We start from the raw sequence: 14,380 nt of genomic DNA on the forward strand, positions 1-14,380 counted from the left end.
TTCCTCCTTCAACCCTCACATTGACCCTTCCAACAGCACCTTCCCATGTTGCACAATGTGCAACATCTGTCCTTCTCTCCATCCAAGACCCGAAGTGCTCTTCCCAGATGAAGCTGTTTCCTCATAATTCTTTCAATTTCGTATATGTTGCTTACAATACAATCTCCTGTATATTGAAGCAATAAAAAGCCACCCTTCAACAGTTTATCGACTGGGATGGTGAAGGAATTCTTCACCCAAAGTTCTCAAGATGCCTGGATAAAATTCTATCAGGGGTAACCAGTCAGACAAAACTCAGTATACCTGCCAGAATCTGAGAATGTCCTCCTTTTAATTGCAGCTACAGAGAGTGGAAGGGATTGGGCTGCTGATACTATGGGGGCAGAAGTTTTAAAACTTTTAACAAAGGAATGCTCAGAAAACTGGGAACCAGGAAAACTGAGGAAACTAATTATTTGCAGAGTAATGTAAAATCTCTAGCTTGAGGCTGCAGGAGTTCACCAGCTACAAAATGAGGTGGTTGGAAATATTGAGGATACTATTGCAATGAACATTGAACAATTTTAATATTGAAGTTTTGTTTTCATAAAAGTCTCAATCATCTTCTCCACCCCCCCCCCCCCCCCCCCCGTTTACCACAAGACAAAAACAGTGGGTTTTGTTCCTACATGATTGCATTACTAATGAAAAAGAATGAAAATGAGCTCCTGAAAACCAAAAAGTTGTTAGAGTTATATAGAGTTCCCCAGCATGGAAACAGACCCTTCGTCCAACTCATGCCGACCAGATATTCTAACCTAATCTTGTCCCATTAGCCAGCACTTGGCCCATATCCCTCTAAGCCCTTCCTATCCATATATCCATCCAGATGTTTTTTAAAGGTTGCAATTGTATCAGCCTCCACCATTTCCCCTCGCAGCTCATTCCATACTCACACTACCCTCTGTGTGAAAAAGTTGCCCTTCGGTCCTTTTTATATCTTTCTCCTCTCACCCTGAACCTATGCCCTCTAGTTCTGGACTCCCCCACCCCAGAGAAAAGATCTTGTCTATTTATCCTGTCCATGCCCTTCATGATTTTATAAACTTCTATATGGTCACCCCTCAGCCTCCAGGAAAACATCCCCAGCCTACTTAGCCTCTCCCTTGAGCTGAAATCCTCCAAACCTGGCAATATCCTTGTCAATCTTGAGGAAACCATGAGGACCTGTCATGGGGAGGGGCAAGAGGCAAAACTTTGACCACAATTCCGCTCAGTTGACATTCTTCCAGATGTTTTGCATTTTGATTCACCAGTTTGCTGTCATGTTTGCTGCTTTTCTTTTGATTCATTCATAAGATTTAGATGTTACTAACCAGGCCATCACTAATTGTCCTTGAGAAGATGTTGGTGTTTTGCCTCCTGAAATGATTGAAGTCCATGTGGTTTAGGTACACCCAAAGTGCTGTTAGATTGGGTGTCCCAGTTAGTTGTGGTGTCCACTGAAGATTACAGAATAATACTGCATCTTCTGATTTTTTTTTTCCAGCCACTTGGACTGAATTTTGATTTCAGGCACTTAAAACTATGAACTTTGTGCCCTGTTTTGATTTTTTTTTTATTATGTACCAGTCATAAACTTGATTTTCATGTTTCTGCTGTTGAACAGTCAGTCATTATTATGCTATTCATGCTTACTCAGGATAAATGATGCTCATGTCTCATGCTTTACATGCTTTGTTCAATTTTGTACGGTACAGGAATATCCAACCCTTACTACCTTCTTTGAAGGAGAAATCATCAGTAGAAAGCATCCATTTTTAACGAGAAAATGGGACGCAGATGAAGATGTGGATCGAAAACATTGGGTTCGTGAGAAAATTTTCACACTATTTTTTTAAGAGATTGGCCTTGTTGACTTGGTTATACACTGATCACACCGGAATTTAAAGCAGTTTTGTGTTATTCAATTTGGATGCTCTCATCGGGCAGTTAAATTGATTCAGTATGCATATGAAGCTTCACTTTCAGTCCACATTAAAAACACTTCAACTTGAGTATTTTAAATGCTGACCTCTTGGCATGGCTGATACAAGTGCCTGATTAGCCACTTAACTACTTCAAGCTAATAGCTCAAATATTACCCATAACTGGAAATAGTTGGCCAAGCATAATATCTGAGAAGTGATAAGCTTTTGACACCTTGTCTCAAAGTCTGTGTTGCTTGTGTGCTGGTTCTTTCTGAAAAGAGGCTGCGAATCTCTACTTCTATGTTGTTTTTCCTTTGATATCCAAAATGTTCAAATATGCCATTTCTATATTTGAAGTAATCTGTTGGGCTTTATTCGTTGTTACCGATCTGTTTTCCTTTGAACAATTTAATGCTGTTTTCGCAATCTCAGTTCTGTGCAAACAGAATAAACTGTTTCATACATCCGTTGTCTTAGAACCTCTCAACTGTATGGAACGGCTGATCTTTTTAAGAGAGTTCTTTTATTGTAAAATGCTTACAATGTAACCAATTCAGACTTGGTTCAGTAGTTTAGGTTTCCTTCACTTGGCAACATCTTTCAGAAACTTTACTGACTGGCCATTTTAAATTAGAGTTGGGATATTATCCATTATTCCCTAGTCCTACTGATAAGGAACTTTGAATTCCAGGTCTTTCCACATGTGATGGAGTTTGAACTCCAGTGTGCATCTTTTTACAAGCTTACTTTCTTAGATGTCAGTCTGACTAGCTTAGCTATCATCAGGCAGAGAAGATTCCAGAAAGGGGACTGGAATAGGAGAACTGCTTAGTAACCAGGGGAGGGGTGAATCTGCTTGTGGGAGTCTCCATGTAACTCAGGCAATTGAGGAGCCAGAGTGGAATTTTCCTGGAACACATGCAGTACATAAATACACTTGCATTCTCCCTGCTACTGTTAGCTTTCAGGTTTCCTCGGTTGAGAAAGCCATCTCACACCTGAAATAGGCAAAGCAAGCTAACTCTTCCTCATGAAAACATTAAAAGTTTTTATTAAATCCCCCGAGAGGAGGGTTGGCTGCTTGATGCTTATCCAACCTCTATTAAATTCAGATTGGTGTTCCTTTAGTGTTTACACTCGCCCATTGTTTTCAGATAGCTTTGGATGAATGTTATGGTTATCGGAGTCAAATATCCTGATGCACTGGAACAGGCCCTTCAGCTCAATGTTGTGCCAAACATAATACCAAATTAAATAAATCCCTTCTGCATGCCATCATCAATATCCCTCTATTCTTTGCTTATCCATGTACTGCTGCCTCACAGCATCAGGGTCCCAGGTTCGCTTCCAGCCTCGGGCAACTGTCTGTATGGGTTTTGCACATTCTCCCCGTGTCTGCGTGGTATTTCTCCGGGTGCTCCGGTTTCCTCCCACAATCTAAAGATGTGCAGGTTAGATGAATTGGCTATGCTAAATTGCCCATAGTACTAGGTGCATTAGTCAGAGGGAAATGGGTCGGTGTGGACTAGTTGGGCGAAGGGCCTGTTTCCACACTGTAGGGAATCTAATCTAATATGCTTATCTAAAAGCCCCTTAAACAATCTCCACCACTATCCCTAGCTGCACTTCTCATCTCCCTGAACTTTCCCCCTCTTCTCTTAAATGCATGTCCTCTATTAGACATTTCAGTTCTGGGGGGGAGAAAGATCCTGACTGTCAACCCTATTTATGCCTCTCAGAATTTTATAAACTTCTTTCAGGTCTCCCCTCTGCCTGTGCATTCCCCATTCCTGAAGAAGGGCTTATGCCCGAAACGTCGATTCTCCTGTTCCCTGGATGCTGCCTGACCTGCTGCGCTTTTCCAGCAACACATTTCCTGCAGAGAAAATAACCCAAGTTTGTCCAGCCTCTGGCTCAGTGGTTAGCACTGCTGCCTCACAGCACCAGGGTCCCAGGTTCGATTCCAGCCTCTGGTGGCTGTCTGTGTGGAGTTTGCACATTCTCTCTGTGTCTGCGTGGGTTTCCTCCGAGCGCTCCGGTTTCCTCCCACAGTCCAAAGATGTGCAAGTTAGGTGAATTGGCCATGCTAAATTGCCCATAGTGTTAGGTGCATTAGTCAGAGGGAAATGGGTCTGGGAGGGTTACTCTTCGGAGAGTCAGTGTGGACTTGTTGGGCCGAAGGGCCTGTTTCCACACTGTAGGGAATCTAATCTAATCTAATCTCTCTGTATAGCTCATACTTCTAATCCTGGCAGCGTCCTGGTAACCTCTTCTGCACCATCTCCAAAACCTCCACATTCTTCTTGTAATTTGGTGACCAGAATTGAATGTAGTACTCCAAGCGCAGCCTAACTAAAGTTTTATAAAGTCGCAATATGACTTGCTGACTCTTGTAAGCAGTGCCCTGACTAATACAGGCAAGCATATCAAAGACCCTCTTTACCGCCCTATCTACTTGTGTGGCCACTTTCAAGGAGCTGTTGATTAGGACCTTTCTACTTCCCCTTAACATTTAATCTCCCAAAGTGCAAAATCTCACACTTGCCGAGATTAAACTTCATCTGCCATTTCTCCACTCATAACTGCATCTGATTTTTATCCGACTATATCCTTTTGACAATCTTCTACATTATCCACAACTCCCCATTTATTTGTCATCTGCAAACTTCCTTCTATCTTTTATGGGCAAACTAATTCTGAATCCAAGCAGCCAAGTCACTGTGGATCCCATGCATCTTAATCTTGATGAGCCAATCATGAGGGAACTTATCAAAAGCCTTACTAAAATCTATGCAAACAACATCCTCATCGATCACCCTCGTCACCTCAAAAAAATCAAGTTAGCGTGGCTTTGTCATGTTTTACTAACTTGCCCTAATTAGGCATTGCTTTTCCAAATGTAAATAGATCCTATCTCTAAGTATCCTCTCCAATAGCTTCCCAACCACCAAGGTGAGACTCATCGGTCTACAGTTTGTTGGATTATATCTCTTTCCCCTCTTGAACAGAGGAAAAACATTAGCTACTAGCCAGTCCTCTGGGACCTCTTCAGTGGCTAGAAAGGATACAAACATCTTGGTCAAGAGCCCATCAATCTCCCCTCTAGCCCCTCTCGGTATGTCCGTCTTGCAGGATGGTTACCTGAAGATCCGAGGCCGAATGTTACTGATCGCTGAAGTGCTCCCTGACTGGGAGGGAACACTTCTGTCTGTTGACTGTTGTGCAGTGTTCATTCATCCATGTCATAGCATCTGCTTGGTCTCACCAAGGCATCCTTTCCTGCAGCATATGAGGTAGACTATGTTGGTCGAGTCACATGAGTACCTGCTGCACACAGTGGTGTCCCCACAGGTAATGGTCGTATTAGTGTCAACACTCTGACACATCTTGCAGTGGTTGCAGTGACAGGGTTATATGTGATGGTTGCTGTTGCCCTGAAGGCTGGTAGTTTGCTGCGAACAATCGCCTGTTTAAGGTTTGGTGGTTGTTTTAAAGGCAAGAAGTGGAGGCGTAGGGAAACTGTTGACGAGATACTCGCCCTTGTCTCTAATGTGTTGCAGGCTGCGAAGAACATGATGTAGTTTCTCAGCTCCTGGGAAGTACTGGACAACAAAGGGTACCCTATCGGTTGCAACCCATGTCTGTCTCTTGAGGTCACTACAGTTTCTTGCTGTAGCGCATTGGAACTGGCGATCGATGAGTTGAGCATCATACTATGTTCTTATGAGGGCATCATTGAGCACCTTCAGGTATCTGTCACATTCCTCGTCCTCTGAACAGATCCTGTGTCTGCATAGGGTTTGTCTGTAGGGGATGGCTGTTTTAATTATATTGAGGGTGGAAGCTAGAGAAGTGTAGCATTGTGAAGTTATTTGTGGGTATGCACTAGAGTGAGGTACTGAGGTGCCCATCCTTGATGGAGATGCACGCGTCCAAGAATCAGACAGATACTAAAGTCCATAGTCCATGGTCAATCTGATGCTGGGATGAAACTTGTTGATATCACTGTGTGGTTGTTGCAGTCACTCCTCACCATGGGTCCAGAGGAAGAAAATGTCATCAATGTATCTGGTGTATACTGTTGGTTGGAGGTCCTGTGCAACAAAGAAGTCTTGTTGGAACTTGTGCATGAAAATGTTGACATATTGGGGTGCAAATTTGGTCTCCACGGTTGTTCTGTGTCTGGATGAAGAACTGGTTGTTAAAGGTGAAAATGTGGTCGCAGAAGAAGCAGATGAGTTGTAGGATGGTGCTCTGAGATTGGTATTTGTTGGTATTGAGTACTGATAGAGTGATGCTATCACTGTGGGATGGCAGTGTAGAGTGCTGAAACGTCCATTATGACAAGGAATGTTCCTGGTTCGATTAATCCGTGGGTACTTAATTTCTGTAAGAAATCTGTAGTGTTGCGACAGAAGCTGGGGGTCCTCTGTACAATGGGTTTCAAGATGCCTTCGACATAGCCAGAGAGGTTCTCAAATAGGATCCCATTGCCTGATATGATGGAATGTCCAGGTGTGTGCAGGCAGGGATGCCATGAGGCATGGTACATTGGCGAGACCAGGCAGATGCTACGACATCGGACGAATGGACACCGCACAACAATCAATAGACTGGATGTTCCCTCACAGTTGGGGAGCACTTCAGTGATCAGGGACATTTGGCCTTGGATCTTCGGGTGACCATCCTTCAAGGCAGATTTCGGGATAGCCAACAACGCAAAGTGGTCGAGCAGGTGCTGATAACCAAGTTCGGTATCCATGAGGATGGCTACACATGCCTTCACTCTCACTCTCCACTGTATATCATTATCATTTTTTTTGCTATACATTGTGTTATGATCTTATACTCCACAACCACCTGATGAAGGAGCAGCACTCTGAAAGCAAGTGCTTCCAAATAAACATAGAACAGTACAGCACAGAACAGGCCCTTCAGCCCACTATGTTCTGCCGATCACTGATCCTCATGTATGCACCCTCAAATTTCTGTGACCATATGTATGTCGAGGAGTCTCTTAAATGACCCTGCCTCCACAACTACTGCTGGCAATGCATTCCATGCTCTCACAACTGTGTAAATAACCTGCCTCTGATATCCCCTCTATACTTTCCTCCAACCAGCTTAAAACTATGACCCCTCGTGTTAGTCATTTCTGCCCTGGAAAATAGTCCCTGGCTATCGACTCTATCTCTGCCTCTCATTACCTTGTATACCTCAATTAGGTCCCCTATCCTCCTTTTCTCCAATGAAAAAAGTCCAAGCTCAGTCAACCTCTCTTCATAAAATAAGCCCTCCAGTCCAGGCAGCATCCTGGTAAACCTCCTCTGAACCCGCTCCAAAGCATCCACATCTTATAATAGGGTGACCAGAACTGGACGCAGTATTCCAAGTGCGGTCTAACCAAAGTTTTATAGAGTTGTAACAAGATCTCACGACTCTTAAACTCAATACCCCTGTTAATGAAAGCCAAAACACCATATGCTTTCTTAACAACCCTGTCCACTTGGGTGGCCATTTTAAGGGATCTATGTACCTGCACACCAAGATCCCTCTGTTACTCCACACTGCCAAGAATCCTATCCTTAATCCTGTACTCAGCTTTCAAATTCGACCTTCCAAAATGCATCACCTCGCATTTATCCAGGTTGAACTCCATCTGCCACCTCTCAGCCCATCTCTGCATCCTGTCAATGTCCCGCTGCAGCCTACAACAGCCCTCTATACTGTCAACGACACCTCCAACCTTTGTGTCATCTGCAAACTTGCTGACCCATCCTTCAATCCCCTCATCCAAGTCATTAATAAAAATTACAAACAGTAGAGGCCCAAGGACAGAGCCCTGTGGAACACCACTCACCACAGACTTCCAGGCAGAATATTTTCCTTATACTACCACTCGCTGTCTTCTGTTGGCCAGCCAATTCTGTATCCAGACAGCTATGTTCCCCTGAATCCCATTCCTCCTGACCTTCTGAATGAGCCTACCGTGGGGAACCTTATCAAATACCTTGCTAAAGTCCATATACACCACATCCACAGCTCGACCCTCATCAACTTTTCTAGTCACATCCTCCGAGAACTCTATAAGGTTTGTGAGGCATGACCTGCCCCTCACAAAGCCGTGTTGACTGCATTTAATCAAGCCATGCTCTTCCAGATGGTCATAAATCCTATGCCTCAGAATCCTTTCTAACACCTTGCAGACGACAGACATGAGACTTACTGGTCTGTAATTGCCGGGGATTTCCCTATTTCCTTTCTTCAAGAGAGGAATTACATTTGCTTCTCTCCAGTCCTTAGGTACGACTCCAGTGGAGAGCGAGGATGAAAAGATCTTCGCAAGTGGCGAAGCAATTGCATTTCTCGTTTCCCAAAGCAGCTGAGGACAAATCTGGTCCAGGCCTGGCGACTTGTCAATCTTAATGTTTGACAAAATTTTCAGCACATCAGCTTCCTCTATCTCGATCCATTTCAGCATGCACACCTGCTCTTCAAAGGTTTCATTCACTACAAAGTTTCTTTCTTTCGTAAAGACAGAAGCAAAAAACTCATTGAAGGCTTCCCCTACCTCCTCAGACTCCACACACAAATTCCCTATGCTATTCTTGATCAGGCCTACTCTTTCTTTGACCATTCTCTTATTCCTCAAAAGTGTAAAATGCCTTTGTGTCTCCCTAATCCGTTCTGCCAAGCCTTTCTCGTGCCCCCTCCTGGCTCTCCTCAGACCACTTTTAAGCTCCTTCCTTGCCTGCCTGTAATCCTGTAGAGCTGAGCTTGACCCTAGCTTCCTCCACCTTACGTAAGCTACCTTTTTTTCCTTTTGACGAGAAGCTCCACCGCTCTCATCGTCCAAGGTTCCTTTATCTTACCACTACTTGCCTGTCTCAGAGGGACATATTTATTCATCACTTGCAACAACTGTTCCTTAAACAGTCTCCACATGTCTATAGTGCCTTTACCATGGAACAATTGCTCCCAATCCATGCTTCCTAACTCATGTCTAATCGCATCATAGTTTCCTCTTCCCCAATTAAATATCCTCCCATTTTGCCTAATCCTCTCCTGCTCCATAGCTATGTAGAATGTGAGGCAGTTGTATCGCTATCACCAAAATGTTCTCCCACCACAAGATCTGATACCTTCCCCGGCTCGTTTCCGAGCACCAAGTCTAGAACGGCCTCTCCCCTNNGTAGGCAGATCTTCCTCAACAATGGAAGCTTCTGTAGCTGTGATACCCTCTCTGATTAGTAGTGCTACACCCTCTCCTCTTTTTCCCCCCTCCCTATTCTTTTTAAATGCTCTAAACCCTGGAACATCCAGCAACCATTCCTGCCCCTGAGAAACCCATGTCTCTGTTATGGCCACAACATCATAGCACCAGGTACTGATCCATGCTCTAACTTCGTCACTTTTATTCCTGATACTCCTTGCATTAAAGCAAACACACTTTAACTGATACTTTGGTTCCTTGCTGGGAAAGTCCTTCCCACTAGCTGGTCTACCTCTTGCTACTGCCTCATCTGCATCAACTCTCATATCCGGTATACAGCTCAGGTTCCCACCCCCCTGCCATACTAGTTTAAACCCTCTCGAACTACTCGTGCAAAACTTCCACCCAGGATATTGGTCCCCTTCCAGTTCAGATGCAACCCGTCCTTCTTGTACAGGTCCCACCTTCCCCAGAAGGCATCCCAATTATCTACATATCTGAAGCCCTCCCTCCTACACCAGCTGCGCAGCCACGTATTAAGCTGTGCCCTCTCCATATTCCTCGCCTCGCTATCTCGTGGCACCGGTAGTAAACTAGAGAACACTACTCTGTTCGTCCTGCTTTGCAGCTTCCATCCTAACTCCCTGAAATCACTTTTTATATCCTCGATCCTTTTCCTGGCTATATCATTAGTGCCAATATGTAACAAGATTTCTGGCTGTTCGCCCTCCCTTTTTAGAACCTTATACACCCGATCGGAGACATCCCGGACCCTGGCACCAGGGAGGCAACATACCTTCCGGGAATCCCAATCCTGACCACAAAAGCTACATTTAGACTTCTAACTTTGGACTATAACTTGGTGTTGTGTGATTTCTAACATTTTTAGGCCCTCTTTTGAATTCAAACTTTCAAGTGCCGTAATTGGATCCAGTAAATATGAGCTGGAAATGTGTTGCTGGAAAAGCGCAGCAGGTCAGGCAGCATCCAGGGAACAGGAGAATCGACGTTTCGGGCATAAGCCCTTCTTATGCCCGAAACGTCGATTCTCCTGTTCCCTGGATGCTGCCTGACCTCCTGCGCTTTTCCAGCAACACATTTCCAGCTCTGATCTCCAGCATCTGCAGACCTCACTTTCTCCAGTAAATATGATCATGTTCTTGCACATCTTTGTCATCTTTAGCTTTTAAGCATTGATTTCCTGCTGATCTCTCAATTTGTTGTTTTTCCAGGGGAAATTCTTGGCATTTTATCAATATGCAAAAACATTCAACTCCGATGAGTTTGATTATGAAGAGTTAAAGAGCAGTGATTTTGTCTTCATGAGGTGGAAGGTAACATAAGTTATTTCAGTATGTGTGTTGAAATCTATCTGTTATCCTAGCAGGAAAATATGCAAGGCCTGCAACCTAGAACTGTAATTTTAATTTAGGCAATAATTGAGTGAAACCAGGATAAAGATTTCAGAGTAAATTTTAATAAAGATTTTGAAAACATGGTTACTGCTGTGAGTAGGGAAAAGGTCTAGTGATCTTGTGCTGATCTTTCAAGGAGCAAATTTGAAGCTTTTCCATGGTGCAACAACCTGACTTAATAGATATTTAGTTATTGATATTTATATTTTCTCCCTCTTGTAATAAAGTTGCTAATGTATTATGTATTCCAAAGTAACATTGGTTTAATGGTACCTCCAAGACAGGCTATTTGATTATTGGCATGCACTAAATCTTGTTTGCTAAATTGCACCTAGCGACTGTATTCAGTGAACAGCAGTCAGAAGCAGAACTTTGATTAATTTCCCCACTTGCATGAGTGAAAAGTTGTGGCTAGGACCTTCATACTCTCTGAATCGTGGTATGTTTGGTAATACAACTGTCAAAGATTAGTGGAATTATTGTATTTGTGGGGCAACTTTTCTCAAATAGGACAAGTGTTATTTAAACTTCATTCCTGCCGTAATGTTGAGATTTTTAAGGTTGGTATTGTTATTTTCGAACTGAAGAAATGTAGGGAAAATTTATAGTTCAATCTCACCTGCAACGCTGTTGAGGTCGAGCATTAGTATGGAGTATGATTGTGAATCCCAACTGTTAATATTTTTAATTTAAAGAACAACAGTTGTGTTTTTTTTAGTCTGCTGAACAGGATGACTACGATTTGTACTATATAAAAAATACCAGCTGTTAATAGTATTGGGGTGACTTACCACAGCTCTTCTATTTCACCACTGTGACTTCAATGAAAATCCTCCATTCCTGCAGAGGTGGGACTTCTAATGAAGTTATGGTAGTGAACTCCTAGAATGGGAAAATTTTCACTACTAAATATCTCAAAAGAAATTCAGAGATCTGTCTCCCAAAGATTGGAGGAGATAACCCCAGAAGGGTATCTTAATCTGAAGAGCACTTGCATAGATGTGTATAGTGAGGAGATGTATTCAGCAGAATTATGTTTCATCCAGTTCTCTGATGTACAAAATTTGGAGGTGCAGTTTTATGTAAATTTTGCATATGAAGTAGAAGAGGAAACTTAATTTAAAAGAAGCTGGAAGTGAGATTAATTGCCTAGGTTCTTTTGCAGGACATAGCCCCTGCTTGTGATTAAGAAGGTAATATGATCTGTGACAGGTATCTGCTGTTCTTTAAAATGGATCCTAGTAGTGACCTATCTCCGTTGAACCTGAACTTTACTTTGTTCTTCATTGATTTGCTTCAACCTTGTCTCATATTTTTCTTTCCATGTGCCTTCTGATCCAACCAAAATATAAAGCTGAGCTGAGACTGGCACCAGTATGAAGAAAAGTCAGGTTATGCTCTAGTGTATGTATTTATGCTAAGAAGAATAAATATTTTTCAAAGACGAAAGTTAATAACTTTAGGTTCGTTTGCAAAGCAAGTTAGCAACCCTTTACTTCAATTATCCATTTACACTTTGCTGTTTTACTCGTGTAATACAGTTATCTTGTCAGAAGCCAGAATCACATGCAAATGTGCCTGTCTTTAATTTTCATGTTGACCTTTTTATGTTAATTCAGGTTTCCTCTGGAATTAAGTTTGATCCAGACTATATTGATTGACTCCTTGGTTTTGGTTTCCATTGCACATCTGGTGAATAAGACTTCAATCTAAGACACTATTTTTCCTTTTCAAATAGGCCAATAACACACTCACTAAGTGTGTTTGAGCTTTCCATATTTGGATGTCCAACGATTTTAGGATTCTTGAAAATTTGAGTCCTGGATGCTATTTAGAATTGGCTTTTATATTTGTAAATAGTCTTAGTACCACGCACCTGTTGCTGAGTATTAGTCGACCAAGCTATCTTATCTTCATGCTTCTTTTACAAATCATTGATTGAATAATCCAAAAAGTCAATTCTTGAATCTCAAGATACCGTGCTTTGTCATTTTAGCTAAAAGTCTGAAGTGCAATAGTTTTGTTTTTTTTTACTGAGGTCTTCCTAATGCAAAAAGAAACAAGTTGCCATTTCAACTGACATCTGTATAAAGTGCATATGCATGTTGTAACTGGTTTTACTGGTTGTGATCATTTGCCTTTCATGCAGAGATTGGGGAAGCTTGAATATATAAGTGCACCGGTTAAATCTTTTCCCATAAAGTCTGAATAGCACTCTTGGTCATTGCCTCTTGAGATACTTGTGCTCTGGCTTCATAGGCTCACCAATCAATGTAGGATTCTCTTTCACTTGGACTCCAGCAAATGCAAAGGAATACAAATGAGAGGTGACCTCATAGATTTATAAAATCATGAGGGGCATGGATAGGATAAATAGTCTTTTCCCTGGGGGCAGAGAAGTCCAGAACTAGAGGGCATAGGTTTAGAGTGAGGGGAAAAATATAAAAGAGACCTAAGGGGCAACTTTTTCACACAGAGGGTGGTACATGTATGGAATAAGCTGCCGGAGGATGTGGTGGAGGCTGGTACAATTGCAACATTTAAAAGGCATTTGGATGGGTATATGAATAGGAAGGGTTTGGAGGGATATGGGCCAGGTGCTGGTAGATGGGACTAGATTGGGTTGGAATATCCAGTCAGCATGGACGATTTGGATTGAAGGGACTGTTTCTGTACTGTACATCTGAGACTCTAAATGAAAGGAACCGTGAAAGATGCAACTGTTCACTACAGCTACCTGTTATAGAGTCATAGACTCCAGAGGTGTGTAGCAGCATGGAAACAGACCATTTGGTCTTGCTCGTCCATGCCGACCAGATATCCTAACCTAATCCAGTTCCATTTGTCAGCACTTGGTCCATATCCCTCTAAACCCTTCCTATTCATGTACCCATCCAGATGCCTTCAGCCTTCACCACTTCCTCTGGCAGCTCATTCCATACACAGACTACCCTTTGTGTGAAGACGTTGCTCCTTAGGTCCCTGTTTAAAATTTTCCCCTCAACCTAAACCTATGTCCTTCCCCACCCCAAGGAAAAGACATGTCCGTTTACCCTATCAATGCCCCTCATGATTTTATAAACCTCCTATAAGATCTACCCTCAGCCTCTGACGCTCCAAGGAAAACAACCCCAGCCTATTCAGCCTCTCCCTCTAGCTCAAACTCTCCAATCTTGGCAAGATCCTTGTAAATCATTTCAGAATCCTTTCAACTTTCACAACATTCTTCCAATAGGAGGGCAACCAGAATTGTATGCAATATTCCAAAAGTGGCCTGACCAATATCCACTCTCAGAATTGCAAAGGGAGGGCCACACTCTCTCAGAATTGCAAAGGACCCACTCTGTACTACATCCTCGGGAGAATTCATACTCTCAACAAACAGTATTTCGACTCCATCTCAAACATCAAAAACTGTAAATACAACAAACTTTTTATCTACCCACCTCCATAACCAGCACTCCTCAAACATTCCAGAAGATTCCCCCAGCCTCTGGAACTGTTTAGACACCATTAGCCATGCGGCTGGTGCAGCTGCCACCCCCATGCTGATTGATGTCACTTCCGCCCCCATCATGGCCACTCCCACAACCACTTCCGCCCCTCAGAATTCCTCATGCATCACACGTGACATCACTTCCGCCCCTCACATCATTGCTGATGCCACACGCTCAGTAACTTCCGATCATCGCCGATGCCACACGCTCAGTGACTTCCGCCACCCCTACTGCCGTGTCTACCACCACTTCCGCCCCCACCAGCGCCACTCACCTGCATTCTGCTGACACGCCCCCCACAGACCC

General features: G+C 43.1%; 1 protein-coding gene across 3 annotated transcripts in view; it reads left to right on the top strand.

Moving 5' to 3' along the window:
* gid4 (GID complex subunit 4 homolog) overlaps positions 1 to 14,380 on the top strand; it is a 51,623-nt gene that overhangs the window by 15,319 nt on the left and 21,924 nt on the right. For all 3 annotated transcript variants that reach the window (XR_006314784.1, XM_043711620.1, XM_043711619.1), the window contains exons 3-4: positions 1,740 to 1,847; positions 10,395 to 10,496. Coding sequence is in view for 2 of the 3 variants with exons in the window: in XM_043711620.1 (XP_043567555.1) it covers positions 1,740 to 1,847; positions 10,395 to 10,496 (210 nt within the window). In the remaining variant the exon portion in view is untranslated. The remainder of the gene's footprint in view (positions 1 to 1,739; positions 1,848 to 10,394; positions 10,497 to 14,380) is intronic.

Source organism: Chiloscyllium plagiosum, chromosome 21 (genome assembly GCF_004010195.1).
Source record: "Chiloscyllium plagiosum isolate BGI_BamShark_2017 chromosome 21, ASM401019v2, whole genome shotgun sequence".
NCBI lineage: Eukaryota > Metazoa > Chordata > Chondrichthyes > Orectolobiformes > Hemiscylliidae > Chiloscyllium > Chiloscyllium plagiosum.